The sequence below is a fragment of the Apteryx rowi genome, unplaced genomic scaffold (genome assembly GCF_003343035.1).
Source record: "Apteryx rowi isolate R43461 unplaced genomic scaffold, aptRow1 scaffold_549, whole genome shotgun sequence".
NCBI classification, from domain to species: Eukaryota; Metazoa; Chordata; class Aves; order Apterygiformes; family Apterygidae; genus Apteryx; species Apteryx rowi.
The window spans coordinates 469,661-488,592 of NW_020450815.1; the positions used below are offsets into that span (position 1 = coordinate 469,661).

Genomic DNA, 18,932 nt, shown 5'->3' on the forward strand with positions numbered 1-18,932 from the left:
AGATTAAATTTCCTTGGTTTCTGTGTGAGAAATGAAGCTGGCCTGCATTAGGGGCTACTAAAATCTGAATCAAGCTATTGCTGCTGCCAAATCTTCAAAAAAACATTGCAAAGTAAAACAAAACCCCAAAAGGTAGCTTGAATCTTTTCATCAAAAGACTGATATTATAATGCTATGTTATATATCATAACATATACAGAATAACTTGTGTTGTTATAATGACAACATTAGTATGCATATCTTGAAAAAAAATGGATTTCCATGTGTTCTAAGGGTTGAATTATTGGCTTTATAAAGTCAATGGGAATTCTGTCACTGAATTGGATGGAGTTAGGACTATACCAAAAGTATCACAGTGGTCAGTGTGAGACTTGGGATATCTTCTACAGCTTTTGTTGCTGCTTTTAGTGGTTTGAGTTTTATAAATGACATGAATGATCAGCATTACATTATTGCCACTTATTTTTAATTATTTGATTCAGGGACAGAAATTCAAACAGTCCATTTTCTCAGAAGTCTTGTATGAGAAGTCATCTCTAAATGTGCCAAATCAATGAGTCTTGCCAAAGCAGAATGATTCCACCAAAGTGATACAATTTATTGCCAAACTTCTCATCATGATATACTATTAAAACATTTTTTTAAAGACATATTAGCAGAACAACTTGACTTGTTTAAAAATATACGGAGGAAGTTGACACTGCTTGGAAATTGCACACAAAAAAATCTCCAAACAGCAGCTCTCTAAAGAGTGACAATTTAAGGCACATGATTATTTTACAATTTTTGTTACATAAATCTCTGACTAGACCATATATTTGTAAAACAATTCCAAATAAGTAGCTTCACAGCTCAGAGAGACAGAATTCATCTGAATGCAGGTGACACACTTGTTATTTTTAACATTTTTAGGCCATAGAGCAGCATAATAAACATTGTTAAAAAGCATCCCACCTGTGGAGCAAAATGTAGAAAGACATCACACATTTCTGCATTCCATCTTTGTACAACAAGGTAGCCCATAGTTACATGTTCAATAAATAGCAATTGTGGAATTCCCCACAAACCACAAAACTTGTCTTTCTTTGACAGAGCATGTCACAAATAAATTCTAGACAGACTTTTCAGCCAGCGTAGCTCAGCAAGAACTGAACCAGCCTCACTGGAGGTGACCTGATTTACAAATGGATCTTTCCAATCTCATTCATTGTTCCCTCACACAGTAAAAAGAAGCTGAAGCACACAGCCATCTTCTCAGCAGCTCTAAATCTGTGTAGCTGTGATGAAATTAGTGGTGGCTGACTGATTTAAGTCTGCTGAAGAAGAAATCAAAAACTTGCACCCACAGGACATGTACTGAAACTCAAAAGATCATAGAAAAATAGCATGGAGTAAAAACTGTGAGAAAGATGATAAACTTATGACCTACTCTTCTTATATACCCTGGTAGACTCCTGGTAGGAGTAATTGTTCTGGAAAAAAATAAGTGATTATAACCTACTACGTACTAGTTGAGATCTACCTGTTTTCCCAACACTATCCCAATGTGCAAATTAGGGGCTTGAAACTTTTTTCATCACATTTCAAATTTACAAACTGTGCCAACCAAAGCCGTAATGTAGAGACAACTATAGTAGAAAACATCTTCTAGAGGCATAAGAGCTTCAGAAATGATATAAGCTATTCCAGGGAAAGGTCTCTTCACTATCAGAATTGGCCAATCTGTGCTTCACCTGTACGACTATGGTGACAGAGCCCTTTATAATATGGACAAGGCCTAAGGCCTTTGACAATAAATGGAGAGTTAAGTCCCTTGTATACAGTGCCTTTCCATTTTTCAGTTATTAAGAATGGCTTAGTGTTCCTCTCTGTTTTGAAGAAACTCCTACCAGCCCAAAGCCTTCTCCAAAACATACAGAATCCTGACCCCTCCCAGAGACTGCTGTATTTGTAAACACTATGGTGTCTACTGATCCTCTCGTGTTTATAACTTCAACATACAAGAACATGAAAATCTCATAACCTGAGATTTTTCAAAAGTGCATACACTTATGTGTGCAACACCTATCTGGCAAAAATTCCCACCTGCTGATGAGGACTTGCAGATGTTTTATTGAGGTAGCCTGTACACAAATAGATTATGAATGCTCTAACAAGCACACAGAAAATGCAGCCCACAGTGTGGTTCTTCTTCAGAATGCAAGACAGCAATGACCTCTGTACAACAGCAATAAGAAATGAAAGCTTTTAGTTCAAAGCCAACACCTAGCCAGCATCTTGTCAACTTTGGTGTTAGTACTTAGGCATTATGCTATGAGACTGGAGATGAGATTTTGGCACATTGCACTTTCCTTGTGCTAATATCTGGGATCAGTAAGGGTCCTGTTGTATGTCGGTGCCAATGACTGAAATTCCAATACTTGTTCCAATTTTAATATCTGAAACAGCATTAAAAATACTCTCCTTCACCAAAATAATATGCTCGTGTTTATCCAGTTCACAAAAAATGGTATTTACATTATTGAATTACAAAATTATGTCTCCTGGCCCTCATTAACAAGACTAGCTCTGGGTTCAGTACTGGGTGATGGAACCTTACATTTGGGGATACTGATTTGAATCAGTATCCAAGATGGTTGCAGACAGGCAGCTGCCTGCGTGTTGATATCAAAAGAATCAGTACTCTGAATCTAGTCTCTAAAGGCATAGGTTATGTAGCTAGCTAAGCTATCAGACATTTGCCATCACATTTCTGCAACTTGTACTAGCCTAATGGGCACTTTTGCAAAGAGGACAAAGATAGGAAAAAGCTTTGAGTCAGAATGTTCATACAGTGCTCCATTCTTTTGGGGTGCCTGGGTGAATCTCAAATTGGACATCTGACACAGACTTACCCAGATCCCTTTCAAAATTAGGGATGGGTGGAGAGTGAAGTACCCGCTAATTCCTATAGGTAAGGTAAATTTTTACCAAAGAAAGCCTCTACTGGACCAGTGTTAAACAATTCAGATACCTCCCTGAAGTTGGTTTAGCTCATTTACAAATGGTTTACATGGTTCTCAAATAGAAATAAGGTACACATTAGGCTCACAGAAGCAGCTAAGCACTCATCTATTAATATCACAGAACCTTAGCAATTTATATCACTGAAGATTGCAAGCCAAAGTTTCAGGACTGGAGCCACTCAAGGCAAAAAAGAGCTAGGCCATAGGACTATGCCTGAAGCAGTCCAGCAGGGAGCATTATACATCCATGAAAGATCTCGGAGCATTTACTTTTGTTAAGTCTTCATCTGAGTCAGGTTTCACTGCTGTCTCCAGCTGGCTTCACAGAAACTAGATCAGATTCATATATAATAGTGCAATCCTAACTATTTTCATTTAACAGAAAAGTGGAAAATAAAAATGCAATTTCCTGACACAAACAAGCGTATACATATGCAGTAGCCAAACTATCTCTGTACAGTACTTTGAAACATCAACATCCTGAGTCATTGTGGCACTTAAACCATGTGGTAGAAGATGGAATAGCATCTGCGAGGCCATTATGCTGATCAGTTGTTGCAAGAAGGTTGTACATAAATTAACAAGATGATCTAACAGAATATTTGGAAGACACACAAGCAGCAGGACAAATGACAAGTATTTACACTTCTGCGTGAGCTATTTAAAATTGAGCAGCTTAGTTAAGAATATAAAATGAGATGCTTGTGACCACACAAAGTAAAATTCTCTACTAATTCTGAATGTTCTTTTATTCCAGTGCCACTAAATAGGGGAAATAAAGGTCAAACACTGGCCATCCTGGAGTCCTTGACTAAACTTCAAGAGGCCAGGACTTTCCTCTCCCCTAATCCCCAGAGGTTCCAACAAAGTCAATATCCCACAGGTACACAGTGACACTAATATTCAAGAGCAGGAAAATAATTTTTCTTTAGCTTGCAATTAAAAAAAAGGCACTGATCCACTCCAATCAGAATGGACTTAGCAGGCAAAAGGCTCACCATTGGCTCCTCCTATATGAATTTCATACATCACGAATCCTGAATTCCATTACTGATACAGCAAATGCAGCCTATTTCTTTAAATGTATTTACTGGGAATATATGGCATAATAAATCATTTCTATGTAAAAAACCTCCAAACATTTACCTTTTGAAAAGCTTCCTGCTTTAGCCCTCTAAAAATAAGATTGATTTTTGTAACAGTCAACATGAAAAAATAGCAAGGAGACATATTTTCCCTTCACCATGCACCCTTTCAGCATGAATGAGGACTTAAAAATGTAAGTGCAATAGAAAGCCCCAGTGCTTCTGACATCATGAGACCCCACTTCCTTTTTCATCAGAAACCATTCTGATGGAAAGCAAACCAACAGGTTGCTCTCTATTTTTACAGAAGCCCTATATTCAACTTTTTCTCTCTCATCTTCTCCTTTCAAGTAAGTCCTGGTTCACAGCTGTGTTTCCTCTTGTTCCAGTGAATGTGGAGGGACATGACAAGATGCTGGAAGTGATGCTAGCTTCTGAAGCTTAGGGTGTTGCAATGGTTTTGGCCTGTGAAATGAACGTCGGCTTTGTACACGCCTGGCTGCAGCAGATCTGTAGTTTGCTTGTACATCAAGCAACATTATCTTCTCTTGGGGCTCCTTAATATAAGAGTCTTCCAGCCCTTCAGGCACAGAGAGAGAACTCTCCTCCTGTGAATTCTCTGGCTCATAGCTAACTTCAGAACAATAACCTGAGTTTATTGTTTCTTTGTTATTCATATCTGTATCTGCTTCCCAGTAGAGATCAGGTACATCTGGGTCACAAGAAGTTACATACTCAGAGACAGTAGAAAGAGATATATTCCCTCTATTTTCCAAGGAAGAATAGGCTTGTGTCCAAGGCATCTGAAGACAAGATGGAAAGAAGTGGAGGGGAGTTTCTGAAACACTTTTTGTTTGGTTTGGTTGGTCAGATGTATAAGGAGGCAATTTGTCATCTGAAGAGGAGTATTCTGTCATTTCAACATCATGGTCCATCTCACCTAGAGGGCAAAATTAAATAGAAACATATGTAGACACAGACTTTCTATACCAGTGCAAGCTTGATTTTATTTTAAATACTAATTTTCTGGGAATCCTTTGAATTGGGTAATTTTGCTGAAAACCTTATGAAAGTGAGTGGTTTAAGACTGTTTTTGAGCTGGGGAACTGTGCTCTGTCCTAATGGCCATATTGTACAACCTCAACCAAGTTTATCAAACTTTTTATCCTGGCTAAATATCAGGTGGAATTGAGTCCACTGATGAACATTGCATGTTACAAATATTTAGGAGATGGAGCCATCACCTCATCATTAAGGTGTATCTTTGCTTTTGAACCATTTAGTCGTGAGGCTCAGCGAGGAAATCTTTCAGACACTTTTGAAATTGTGCTCTTTTAATCAATGAACAGAGAGTATCAGCAGACTATCAATTTCTTCTTGACTGGAGCCCATGCTCAGTTTTCTGTACGCTTTATGTTGTGTAGGCAAACTTCACATTTAGTTTCCAATCTATACTGTTTTTAAAACCATTTAACCGAAATTCCAATGTCATTCTCCTATTGGGACATTTTATTATAGGAGATAGTTCAGAGGACTGTTTCTGAGAGTAATTTAGCTCTGAGCTTGTTAGCTCAGGCAATCTAGTTTCCCAAAATGCCTCTTAAGAAACACAGTCAAAGCCCAATGACTTTGATATATCAAATATACTTGCACAAGAACTAATGCATAGCAATTCTAAATAATAAAGTCAGGTATAATCAAGGCAATAGAATGGAGGAAAGGAACAAAGGTTAGCAAGAAATAGTTCAGTGAGTAATAAGCCAGTATTTTATGACAATATTTTCAATGGAAAAAAACATGAAGAGATTTTCAATGTGGATAAATGTCAGGGACAAGTTTCCATTTTGGAATGCTGTTCAGTGTTGAGTTTTTAATCAGAATATTGGAATTTACAGGTTGGATTAATTAAAAGATTGTGAATTATTTTAAAACACCATTTAAAAATAATCAGAAGATGCACTAATAGAGACCTGAGTACTAGAACCAACCACAGCGCTGCAGCACACTCAAGTGAAGAAAGTAATGTGCTACCTGGAATTAATCTTGAACCAGCACATCTTCTGTAGGGACAGAAGCCAGAACAGAAGCAAAATGGAACTTTATTTTCCATTTCTTTTCAAAAGATTATGAAATTCTTCTCAAATCAAAATTGGGTAGCAGTCACTCTCATCCTGAGATCTTTGTCTGAACAAAGGTTCATCAGCTACCTGCAGAAGTACTCTCAATTTACCACATTCCTGTGTTTGTTGATGCACAGAGCATACTAGGTCATACACTTGCGATCACAGATTCCCCAGAAGCTAATTCCCGATGAAACTGAGGATTGGATTTCATTGCATAATCCCTGCAGTGCCCTATGCTCCGTTCAATTATGATGGCTGAACTGTGACCTGAGCCACCTCATTTACAGCACTATGTTGATTATAGAAATGAAGGCTGATTTTTATGGTGTGGAAAAATGTCACAGAACAAGAATTAAAGGGCCACCAAGATATTCATTTAAACCCAGAGTCGATTTATTTTTAAGCCTCTAACACATTAGAGGCATAAGGTTATTTACTGCATGAAAAAGATGAACGTTTCTCTGTTTTTTCAAGAAAAAAATCACAGTTTAAGGATAAGACAAATGGCTGGGCTCTAACCAAAACTGGAATTCTGCTTTTCTCTGGTTTTGGCTGTTGTGTAGTTATCTCCACCTGTGTAAGGGAACCCTGATGCTTTTTAGTGCAAAACTTGCTTCATTTTTAACCCTCTCTTATGCAGCTTAATGGTGTAATCAGCAGTGTCATTCAACAGTTGTCCTGCACAGTGGGAGCATTTTCACTGGCTACRCCCAGGATAAAGAAGAACCTGGCCAGATCTTAAGAACTGGTGCAAGGCTTCTCAGCAACAGAGGCAAAATCACAATATGGTGATGCTAAGAGTGAGTGGCTCAGCTCAGCCCATTGTTGGTCTAGGCCTTCTGTTCCTATTGCACATCTGATGGGTTAAATGACACCCAAACTGTTACAGGCAAACCACGTCCTTTGGCATCAGCAACCAGACTGTCTTTCCAGGGCTTCGGCATAAGTAAGATAGCCAGCATTGGCTGAGACTGATTTGCTATTCTTATTAGTCTCCTGTCCTTGGTAATTACCTAGTTTGCTTAGGCCTGAAGACAGTCTTGACAATGTTACTTGAAAGAGTAACAACCACTTTTTAAGAGGGTTGAATCAGAATTGCCTCATGTTAGGCAATTCAGATAGGAATTTTATCATCTAGAACTGGCTAATCAAGAAACCTGGATCCTTCTGAAAACAGGTACACAACATTCTGGTGTTTGGAATATTTTTTGCTTAGCATTTAAAGTGTTCAAGCCAAAACAAAGAGCCAGATCCTTAGCTGTTGTAAAAATAACTAGTCATTTCACCCCAAATATTTACAGCTGGGCAGCATTTCTATAGGAGGAAAATAGAAAAATGTTTAGCTGTTCAAACAGGAGGAAAATAGAAGACGTTTAGTTGTAGAAAAAAAATAAATCAAGAAGAAAAGAAACACTCTGGGAGAAAAGAAATAGAAAAATAAACTTCTTATCAGTAGTCAAGGTAGACAGGAAGACTGATTAAAAATAAAGATGATGATAATCTGTTTTAAAATATTACATATGTGTTGATTCTGGGAGAAAAGATCTGGGTCGGTCCTCTGGGCCATCTGCTTGCAAGAAGGAATCTATTGATTTATTGCTGAGCCGGAACGGAGTGAGCCGTCTGAAGTTGTTTGGAGAATATGGGATCTGCACTCTGGCCCTTTGTGATGGTACCACAGTATCTTCACTAGATAACCATGGTGAGAACTTCATGTAGACACTTTGACCATCATCAGCTGAAAATACTGGGTTATCAATTCCTACAAAAAGTTCATGAGTAACAAATTCAATTAATTAAAGTAATTTCTTGGTAATACAATAAGATGTATAAGGAGAAGGGCTATAGTGAAGAAACCTGTTGGCAGATATATTATTATACACACACAGATTGCTCTCACTGGCTTGGTTATTGCTAGTCAGCTTGGATTTCCTTTAAAGAGAAAAATTGGATATAACCTGCAGTTATGGTTGGGATGTCTCCAGACAATGAATAAAATCAATACAAGAACAAATCAACCCGTCCCTCAAACAAAATAAAGCAAAACATAAAAGAATTGCAGAACATTCAAATCAAACCTACAAAAAAAGAAAAAAAAACATAATAATAAAAAAAGCTTAAAGTGCTCAAATCCGTACATGTACAAGATGTGTGTGAGGGAGCCAAAGCAGGCCACAGAACAGTCAAAAGTAACTAACATCAGCTTTTTAATATAAACACCAAATCTATAGTGTTTAAACAGTAAAAGAAAATTTAAAAACAGTCTAGGTCTACATCTCGCCACCCACTTTTTTCTGGATCRATTTCTGGATGCCTTTATATAAACTCAAACAGGGAATTTGTGATGATGCAGTGAAAAGGTGTATCAGCATGATTGCCAAGAGCTCTGACACAAGTATTTATCCTCCCTACATGCAGCATGTTACCCATACAGTGGCACACTGAGAGTTCAAACAGAAGAGGACTAAAGAGAAATATTAAAATTTAAAACCTTTGAAATCATGCCATATTATTTCTTTTATATATATCAATATATTTTCAATCTGATATTTTGGAGCCATTCAGGACCAGAAGTCAAATACAGTAAGTGCCCGGAAATGCTGCAAACCTTCCCTTTTCTGTGACTACTGTGAGTTTTGTAGTATCTCTAAAATGATCCAGCACACAGCCTTGTAAGGATCTGAGGGAGTCGTGAATTTAAGATGAAAAATTCCACATGAAAGAAGAAGTATGAAATGTATCACACAGCAAAGTTGATTTAAATGCTAGTAGAAATCAGTTCCAAAGGACTGGTATTGGCTGGTCTTGTGAAGTAGGACAAGTCTAAGATAATGTTTTCTGTTGCTAGAAATAATTAGTGCTTTTAGGTCTGGATTATGCCGTCATGCTCACAACTGCTGTCAGTATTATCAGCTGCAAAGTTGATGCTCTCCGTACCTTTAAATATCCCAAACTTTTCATGTGTTAACAACAATATTAAGCAAATAACATTTTTAAGAGAACAAATCAAATACCCCCCCCCAAATACAAGCTAAAGCAGCATCATTGCTAATAAATTGTTTTATATTTGAGAAAAAAAATCCATATGTAGTTGATTGTCTTACCACTAGGTGTATCTGTGAAATTTTGCTTGGTTACATCAGCCAGGAAATCAACTCCTTTGCCGAGGTGCAAAGTTTCATAATCGTTACTGTCTTCTGGCTCAGAAAACTCCAAATCTGGAAGAAAAAAAAAAAGTCAGTCCAATTTGGTTAGACATTTCTACCAGTTTTGATATAAAATGTTAGCTCTTTTGATGCTAAGATAGTTATCTAAGATATATCATTAGCAAGGATCTGGATAAGGGCAAAAGAGAGCTTGTATGTAAGTTTGCAGCTTAGACACCAATTAGATTAAGAAACCCAGCACAGGTTTCAGCCTTGCATTAGTGGCTGGTATTATGGTAGAGATGGTGCATTCCAGATACACTCTTGGCTGAGAGACTTTGCTTTCCTGGCACTGAAATGAGCAAATACATGACATGAGACCACTGTGCCGCTATCTGTTTTCCTCTTAAATGCTCAGGTCTTGTCAACTGTGGCCCCTTACAACAACCAGTTACTGCGTTTTCATCATTAGACAGAGGCTGGTGTTAGTATCCTGACTGATTTCCAACCTGGTGAGGTCATTGCTGCATATATAAGCTTCTACTGAGGGAGAATTCATTTTACTATAGTTTGGATAAAGAAGTGAAGAGTGTTTCTGTCTGCTGCCAAACCACTTCTTAACACTGTCCTCCAAAGAAACTTTTTTTTAAGGTAGAGGATGAAGAGATTTCTGTGAAGAATGTGCTGTAAGGAGAGAGYGTTGGATGACCTACTTAAAAGCATTTGGAAAGCTCTTCCCAAGCAAAGATAGTCTAGAGCATTATAGTCACTCAGCCAGCATGCATTGCCTCTGACAGTCAAAAAAAAAAAAGAAAAAAGTTCAGAAAATGATTTAAAGRGCATATATAAGGAAAAAATCTTTGCTTGGAGCTATGGGAGAAAAGAAATCTCTCTCTGCTTTACTTCAGTTCTCTTTGAGATCAAGGGGTTGCCTGCATAAGCAGAGGAAAGACCAGGAATAAGTGTTAGTTCAGCAGCTTTTAAATCACATTTCAGTTCTCAAGTGAAACATATAGATAATTTTATCATATATATGTGATACACACAATATATGATGTATTAGATATATATGTAAATGATAGTCACATGATATAAATAATAATATATCATTATAATTTGACCTATCAGTCTTCATCATGTCTTGTTATTATTGACAGAAGGCCAAAAGATGGCTAAAGTGCCAGATCAAAGTTTTGGGGGCTTTATATGCGCAACCAAGATGTCAGATTTTGTTTTTTTTCCTTCCTTCTTTTGCTAGGGATGCTCCCTAGGGTAGTCAGCTTCAAAGTAGACTCCTATTAGGTTTAGTGGATAAGCATGAAGGATGAGCCAGTGTTGAAACTGGCCTCTGACTGTGTTCCTTTCAAAGTTACTCTCTCATGCTTGCTTGGCTTTCAACTCTGATCCAGACTCCTTTCAAACAAATGGACCCTATTTCAGATTAGAATGCCATCAAACTACTGAATTTTATATGATGTGGTGTCATGGGCGGACATATCCTGCTCTGGTCAAAAAGAAAGACATTAGCAAAAGTTGCTCTCTGCAGCTTGTTCAAAAGGAAGCTGAAATTTCATCTACATCACAGCTCCTGCATCTTTTAGTTTTCAAAATGTAAACATGACATTTAAAAAGCATGAGTGAGAGGGCTGATTAAAATTTGATTTATCATCCAGCTGTCTAGAAAAACAACTGCTAAATCATTCAGACACTACATTTTGAAGTATGGAGCAGACCTGCCCAACTCAGGTTATTAGCAGAAGTCCCTTTTTAATACCAGCCTCATCTTTGCATGCCATGAAGTTTTTCACTGATGCTTTTTTTTTTTTTTTTTTTTTTTTTTACCAACAATGTAGTTGGTAAAATGCAGTTAATGAAGCTGGTCTAACAGTCTGTTTACCTTTTTCCTTCAAAGCAAAATCTTGTACTGGGTTTTCTGAAGGTATTTTTCCATTTGGTATAACACTGCTGTTTCGCTGAAAGAAAACAAACAGATGAATGGTTACCAGAAATGCTGCCATCATCAGATAGCAATGGCAGAGACGTCCTTGTAAAGTCCCCAGAGTTCCATGGTATATCTCTGAAATCTCTTTTAAACTTTGCTTGTGTCCCAATATTGATGATGTTAGTTTCCCCGCTCTGCCTCTTACTCACTACAGGAAAAGAAAGGGGCTTTGGCTCTTCAAATTCTACCAGTTCCCTCCTACTTCCATGCAAATTTTGTGGAATGGTCCATGCTGCAGCTCTACCCTGCTACATCGCCTTGCAGTGCTCCCACTTGACTCAAGCTCTCTTGTTTTATAAGTGATCAAAAGTCTCTCACCCAGAAGGGTCCGAAGGCATAGAGAAAAGCAGCATGTGAGAAGGTGCCCCTTGAGCCACCTCACAGTTCAATTTCTTCTTGCCTAGACTCTTTAAGGTCATGAAGTTCTATAGGGCAGAGATAACTGAAGGACATGGGACCCTTTAGAATCCTTCCTGCCCTCCCCACCCCTTAGTTTGCATAATAGATGAGTCCTCATGAGAGTATTTTACCCTTTTTTGGCCCCGGTCTCGCTTGTGGATTTTATTGAGCTTCTTGGAATGGTTTATTCCTAGTTTGGTGCTCTTGAAAGACTCCAAGCGCTTCCTCATTGTCCTGTGGAAAATTTCCTTGTCTTGTTTCTCGTCTTCATTGTGCATGATCTCATGTCGGCTGTACAGGTGTTTGTGCTGTGGCCAGGAAGGAAAAACAATATTCATTTATTTAGAAATGCTGCTGGAAGCCCTGGATTAATGCAGTCACAGTGCCATGAAAACAAAACCAACTGCTTAAAAAAAGAAGGAACTAAAGACTAATCTAAAGGCATTAATGGAAACTTGTATTTTCTTTCTCTGTCTTTATGATGAAACTGGTATTAGTCCAGGAATTTTAAGTATAACTAATAAAAAGTGACAGTCATTCAAAGGAAGCCTCTCCCTATGTGTGTGTGAATCATTTCAGTTTACATGCTCCATTCATCCTGCTTTAGAACCTATTTTGGATCCAGTCCTGCATTCCCCTGGCCCTGCTGAAATCAGAGGCACTAGCTATGCGCATGAGGCCTTGCTCATAAGTGGGAGAGAATACAGACAAAGATCCCATGTTCCTCAAGGGTGGATTTTGCGTATGTGTTCTTTTCTTCTGAGTTTCGCTCCCAAATTTTTGGTTCCTCGTGTCTCCCAGCTTTAGACTGAGAATCTGTCCTATGTTGGCCTCCCGCTCTCACCTCTTGCCTGGGTTTGTACAAGTACTGTTGTAGGGTATGGTGTGTGACCGTATCCTCTGTGTCCCGGATACTCTTCCTCCTCTGCTCTAAAGCTTGCATGTCAAGGCAAACTGGTCCAGCTTTTTCCCTCCTGAAGAATACCAAATTACAAACAGCACTTTTAAAAATCAGTAATTACAGAAGGGGAAGGGAAAACAGGAAAGTGGGGAAGGAGAGTGAGAAATGAAGATGACTAAAAAAAAAAAAAAAAAAAGGTCAAAATGGAGCAAACAGAGTGAGCAAACAGCTAGTGGGAAATGTGAAAAGAGTATACGTTTCCCTTTTAAAATGTATTGGCTTCTTGTATTTAAGGTGGGTGTAGCATTCACTACTCTTATTTCTCTGTCTGCATGTTCCATGGCCTATTCCCTGAGAGTCACAAATGAGTTAAAGAAGGAGCAATGTTTTTCCTTGCCTCGCCTGTGACCAGACCTCTCTAGACCAGACTCAGCAACAACATCCAGCACTGTCAATTGCAGTCAGTGAGCAAAAGGCACTCTAATGCCACGTGAACCAACGCGAATACAGATATGTGCTCTATTTTATGAGCTTTTATCTGTTTTTTTTTTTTTTTTAAATGCCAGTTACCTTCCTGTAACTGCAGGACTGAAGTTCTATTATCCATAATCACAGTTACCTGTCTGTAAGTTACAATACAAAGGGAGATGAGAGAGATTTTCTGGGCAAGAGAGGTTGTCTCTGGACGTAGGAACCTAGGTGTTCTAGGGAGGCAGTGGAGAAAAAAGGCTGTTTACAGAAGATGACTCTCAGCACCTTAATTTAGGCAACAATTAGGGACTTTGAACTGCCCTTGGAAGGCTTTTTCTCTTCATTATACACAGAAACTAGATTCCTAGATTAGGTTCCCATAGTTAAATGTCTAAAGTGGAGCTGTGTGGATACTCCCCTTTCCCCCCAGTGATTGTGATGGTTGTAGAATTACAGAATTCACAAAGCTTTTGCTACAGATACAATGCTTAAGGAGTGCTAAACCCCTCTTTTAAGATGCATAACACTTGCTGAAAAATTCACCTTTAGATCTGAAAAAAATCATGCTGAGCTCTAACCAAGAGTGACTTGATTTTTAAAAAGTTTTGATACAATTTTGCAAGTGTGAAGAAGTGTGTACATTCCCCTTTTAAAAACTATTGACTCTTATCTTTCAGGTGGATTTTCGATTTTTTTTTTTCATTTTTTGCTTTCTAGTCTTATTCTTCTGTTTACATCAGTCTGTCTATTCTGTGAAGCAGCCAGGGACGAGTTAGGGAAGACACAAGTCTTTCTAATTTCTCATGCTCTGCCATCAGTTTGCACTGAAAAATTTGTGTGTAAAGTGAAACAAGAGCATTGATAGCATCATATACCCATTTTATGTGGGAGGAAAAGACTAATGAAAGTACAAAACAGTAGTGAATGAGGGCCCTACAAGCTACATTTTAAAAAATTTCTAGCTTTAATCCTCCACATCGTTTTTTGCCCTTCTTCACATCATATAACACAAAAATAAAAGGCAATCAACCAATTAGCCACAGGTACTCACAGTAAGTAGGAGACAGAGCTCTCCACCGTGCTGGGACGTGGGGTGCTGAAGTCCACATTCACCATGTTGTCTGTACTTGGTGAACGTATGAACGCTAAGGAGCCTCTGCGTTCTCCCTGGCCACAGCAGGAAACGAGACACATTACCACTGCAGTACTTTTTTGTCAAAAGCTACAGTGTGTTAACATGAGGGTGGCAATACACAGTGCAGTATGTTAACATAAGCACCTAGGACAAAATGCGTATCAGAAAATGTCTATTTGCAAGATACTGGGGAGACTCAGAGATGAGACATTGAAGAGAGATTTGCTGTCAGTTCTGAAACTGGTGTCTCAAAGAGAACTTCTGGGAAAGCTCGTTTTTCTGTCTTCACACTTTTCCCTAATGCTTGCAAAATCCCTTGTTTTTGAGGAAGGGAGCTGTTGAGTGACATCATGGTTACACAGGCCAAATCCATCTATGGTTTTGAATAGCAGCAGAGAGAAGTCACATAGCAGACCTCTACATTTTAAATTGTTATAAAGGATACACACAGAAAAACAATCTCCCTTGCAGAATATTAAAAGTTTTTTATCTACATTTCTCACATTCTGTGTTGTGTCCCTTTTACATTTCCATATTCACAGAGCAAATCAAACAAACATGTTTCCTTGTACTACGACAGACCACCTATGTGTTACAGTAATCTGTGCTGGATCAATTCAGTGGCATTAAATACTTTCTGATCTCTGTAGACAGAAAACTTAAAAGACAAAAAGGTAAAATCTGGGTCAGCATCATCTCATCCGTTTTCTTAAGTGTGGCTGACTTCCTTTTCAAATCAAGTTTAATGTCTCATACATATATCATACCATGTCATCAGTGGAGGAATTTTGGCCAACAGGAAGTTACTAACTGCAAATTCTTTTCATCATCCCTTTCCAGTACTCAGGGAATGTGGTTATTTACAGCAGAAAGAACTGCTGTCTGCACCAAGAATCTGTAGGAGTCAAATATTGATTTTTCCACAAGATGTTTTACATTAAAAATGCACTCTAGAACAATAGCATTACAACCATCTTTCTTCTCCTTATGAAAAAGTGTTGTTTATTGCCTTTATCTTGATCCTTATTGATCTGTTATATTTTTTTATTGTATAATTATGCAACAATAATTTGCTCCCAGTACAAAATATCCTAGGACATTTTTGCTGTTTATGATTTCTCAGAGATGATCTGGATTAAAATAAGTTTTTGCTATAAATGCTTTCTTCTGCATCACTTGTCCACATTCTTTAGAGCATGGCCAATGTTAAAATATTACCACTTCAAAAACTGTGTATATAAGCTAAATAAAAAAACTCCTGGAAGTGTACCCCCTCATGAGAACACACTATTAGAACTTTGGTACCCTGATGAGAGTGCAGAATAGCTATTTGAGAATCCTATACTATGTCTCTGAGAAGTGGTAGAGGTAAGAAATGTATTTTAAGTCATTTCTATTCATTTGCTCTGGATTATTCTGAGCTCAGCTGACTTAGGCTCTCCTCTCACAGCTGTAAGGAATTTATTTAGGTTCAGACTGAGCTCTCTCAAGCTCTTGTTTATTGAACAGCTGCAACATAACAGCAGAGCTGGAAGAAGGACAAATTTATAAAAATAGTTTTTAAACTCCTGAGTTTCTTGCAACTCAGAAGAGAAGAGGTATCTGGGGGAGGCAGATCTATATTCCTCCTTGAAGAAATGGCTTCCATATCAATGTCAGCCTGTAAATTCACAGCCATCTAGTTCAGAGAGCTATATCAGAAGTCAATAAAATATCGTTAAGCAGTCTATCACTGAAGCAAGTATTAATGTGAGAAAGGTGGAATGACTTCAGGATTCACAATTCATGACTGATTAACTAATTTCCACTGGAGGAAACCATGTTGCAACCCTTTTGTAGAATCTAAAGAACTTTTAATTTCTTTTTTTATTTTTGCCCAAACAATAGACATTTTAAAATACAATTTGTCTGCAGGACACATTCTACATAAACATTATTTAAACTTCAGTAGCATGTCAAAAGTCAGCGTCTTTGTGTCACGCACTGTACTAATGTATAGTGAGAAAGATCACTCTTCCAAGCAATAAATAATCTAATTTAAACTGACATTACTGTATGGAGTTCAAGACATTATTGGCTAAAGATCCTGAGGGTGAATCTGCAAGACTTAGTGATTTCTTTAGAGGGAAAGAATATTGCAGTGAATCTGCTGAACAGATTCAGCAGTGATTCTGAACATCATATTCATCATCTAACTTTCCTTCTCTGAGGTGTGACCCAGAAACGCCCATGAGAAAGAAAATTAGTTCTTGATCTCAAACAGCCTGAAAACTGAAAGGGTAATTTAGAAAATTTTAAACTGAAATATTTTCTTGTCTCTTTCTCTTTTCGCCCTAAAATATTTGCTGAATTTGATCTAATTCTGTGAATACTTTTGATCTCTCAAACTTCAGATTTCATTGAAAGAAGTATGCCCAGCTGTTTTCATTTTCCAAAAAATGAGATGATAATGATGATGATGATGATGATGATTATTAAACATTGTTTTTAAATAAATGAACTGGTAGATCACTTAGCTGTGAAAATGAATTCAGTTGGAGATTAAGGGCAACAATAGATTATCACTTCAAAGATCACTAAGATATTAATGCTTAAAACTATCCTTTGCACTGTGTGGATGCTGCATATTTGCAGTGATTTGAACTAACCTGTCTGATTAACACACATTAATACACACTGACTGAAGAGGATTAGGAATTCTTATATGATCTGTTAACATAGCTTGGCTCTGGGAATCATGCTCCAGCAGAAGGTCAGTAACTTCCTTCAATTCAGTAATTTTTAAATGTGCTCCTGTTGTTATGTCTTAAGTTTCTCTAACTTCACAATACTGTGATTGCATTTGCCATCTGTAATATACTACTCTAACTCTAGTTTTTGAAGTGTGGAAATTGTGATTCAACTGAATTAAAGTTACTCCTCAAAAATCTTTTGAATGACTGATCTTGCAGAGTGGGATTGTAGCAGTTCACCACTTYGAGTCATATGGCCACACCATTTGGAAGGGTCTTCTTCAGATCAGATTTGACTTCACACAGAAGCACTGTTCTGCAGGAGCCACATTCTGCTGACACATTTAGAAATATGCATTAATTTGCCTGGTCCCATTAGATTTACAGTGTTTCCTCATGCAAAGAAGGTAGAAACAAAGCTCTTCAGTAAAATCCAACAGGAAAGTGCACTGACATATGTACAATATGCTAAAAAAACACTGACATGTACAGTATACTAATGTTCAGGGATCAGGCATAATACTGAGAACTGCAGCCACCCAGAGAGGTGATATTGGGTGAACACACTTAAATTCCTTTTAGAAAAAAAAAGCAGAGCAGATAAGAAAATAGATTTCTTTTAGACATCTTTTTTGCAATGTTTCAGCTTCAGGTTACATTTTAAAATCTAAAAAAAAGGAATATGGTGCTATAATGTGTAAAAAAGCATTCATACCTCAGCCACATAGGTAATTGCATCCTTCAAGTTGAGTTCATGGAAAACATTAAGGATCTGATCCCTTGATTTTTGAGCAGACCTTCTCATCAGTATTTTACTGAGGAATTTCCTATCAAAATTGGACCACCTGATAATTTAAACAAATTATGTTAATGACAGCAAGCAATTTTAGTGTCACAGCATTTTTAGTTTAGGATAAATGCTACCTTTTAAGCACTTTCAAAAATGATGAGCATAGCAAGGTGGAGGATTTTGGTTTTGAAGCTTTTCAATTAGGAGTTAACGAAAGTTAAGGAAAAGGCTGTTACAGAATTAAGCAGTTGTCTCAAAGCATTTAATAGGTGCACTTAACAAGCACCACTACAGCAGCAAGAGTGCTATGAATACAGAATCACTAGGACTTTTTATACTCTGGGAAATCATGCTATCTTATTTTTCCACTTCTGATTAGTCACTTGTATACTAACTAGCTTCATTCTAAAAGCTACGAGTTTCTTTCCTCCTTTCTAAGGGAATCTGTTTTTCAGCAGCTGTCTTGTAGGACAGCCAGCCTAAAAAGTGAGTTCACAGTGGCGCCCTCTAAAAGCACTGACAGAGGGCCTTATTCATGCCATTGGTGTACCCTGAGGGATAGGAGTGGTGTGTATTTTCTGTGATTTCCACTTTCAAGCTTATGTGAGAGAAGGATATCTGCTGTTTCATATTTGGACTCCAGAAGATAAAAGCTGCTTTACCTTCATCTACCTTCCTAGAGGTTTTCTCTACAGGACATGAGGCAGCTTCAGAGACCTACCACTATTCAAAGTGATTCTATCCATCCTGTCCCATGACTATTTTGAGTTTACACCTTTTTATTCCGATAGTGGAAGTCTTTTTGTTGTTGAAGTTGACATTATTCACAGGGTTGATAATTATTCCTCTTCCTCAGCCAGAACATCAGACAAGCAGTCCTAGTCTCTATTTCAGGCTGTCACACCTGAGCCCATTAGTGAAGAAGCTAGGGGATTGCCACCTCTTTGAGGAAGCAGAGCCTTCTGGCTGCAGATGTAATTCAAAAGAAGCAGATGTAAGGTGGTCTCATTCAAAATACATTAGTCATTGAACCACGCACTCAACCGTGACCCTAGATTAAGCCACACCTTCTCTTTTTACTTGGGGATATTACTCCCTGACATCAAAGAAGTCAAACTCTAGTCTGCCACTTCAAAAATCTTT

At 37.9% G+C, this 18,932-nt stretch overlaps 1 protein-coding gene across 1 annotated transcript in view; it reads right to left on the minus strand.

Moving 5' to 3' along the window:
* Positions 1–4,705: 4,705 nt before the first annotated feature.
* Positions 4,706–18,932, minus strand: part of SLC9A3 (solute carrier family 9 member A3) — a 57,016-nt gene continuing 42,789 nt past the window's right edge. Inside the window, exons 10-17 of the mRNA XM_026081386.1 lie at positions 17,715–17,844; positions 14,184–14,299; positions 12,605–12,734; positions 11,892–12,068; positions 11,257–11,332; positions 9,318–9,431; positions 7,732–7,975; positions 4,706–5,030 (exon numbers count right to left, since the gene is read on the minus strand). Of these exons, the coding sequence (XP_025937171.1) occupies positions 5,027–5,030; positions 7,732–7,975; positions 9,318–9,431; positions 11,257–11,332; positions 11,892–12,068; positions 12,605–12,734; positions 14,184–14,299; positions 17,715–17,844 (991 nt within the window). The 3' untranslated portion in view covers positions 4,706–5,026. The remainder of the gene's footprint in view (positions 5,031–7,731; positions 7,976–9,317; positions 9,432–11,256; positions 11,333–11,891; positions 12,069–12,604; positions 12,735–14,183; positions 14,300–17,714; positions 17,845–18,932) is intronic.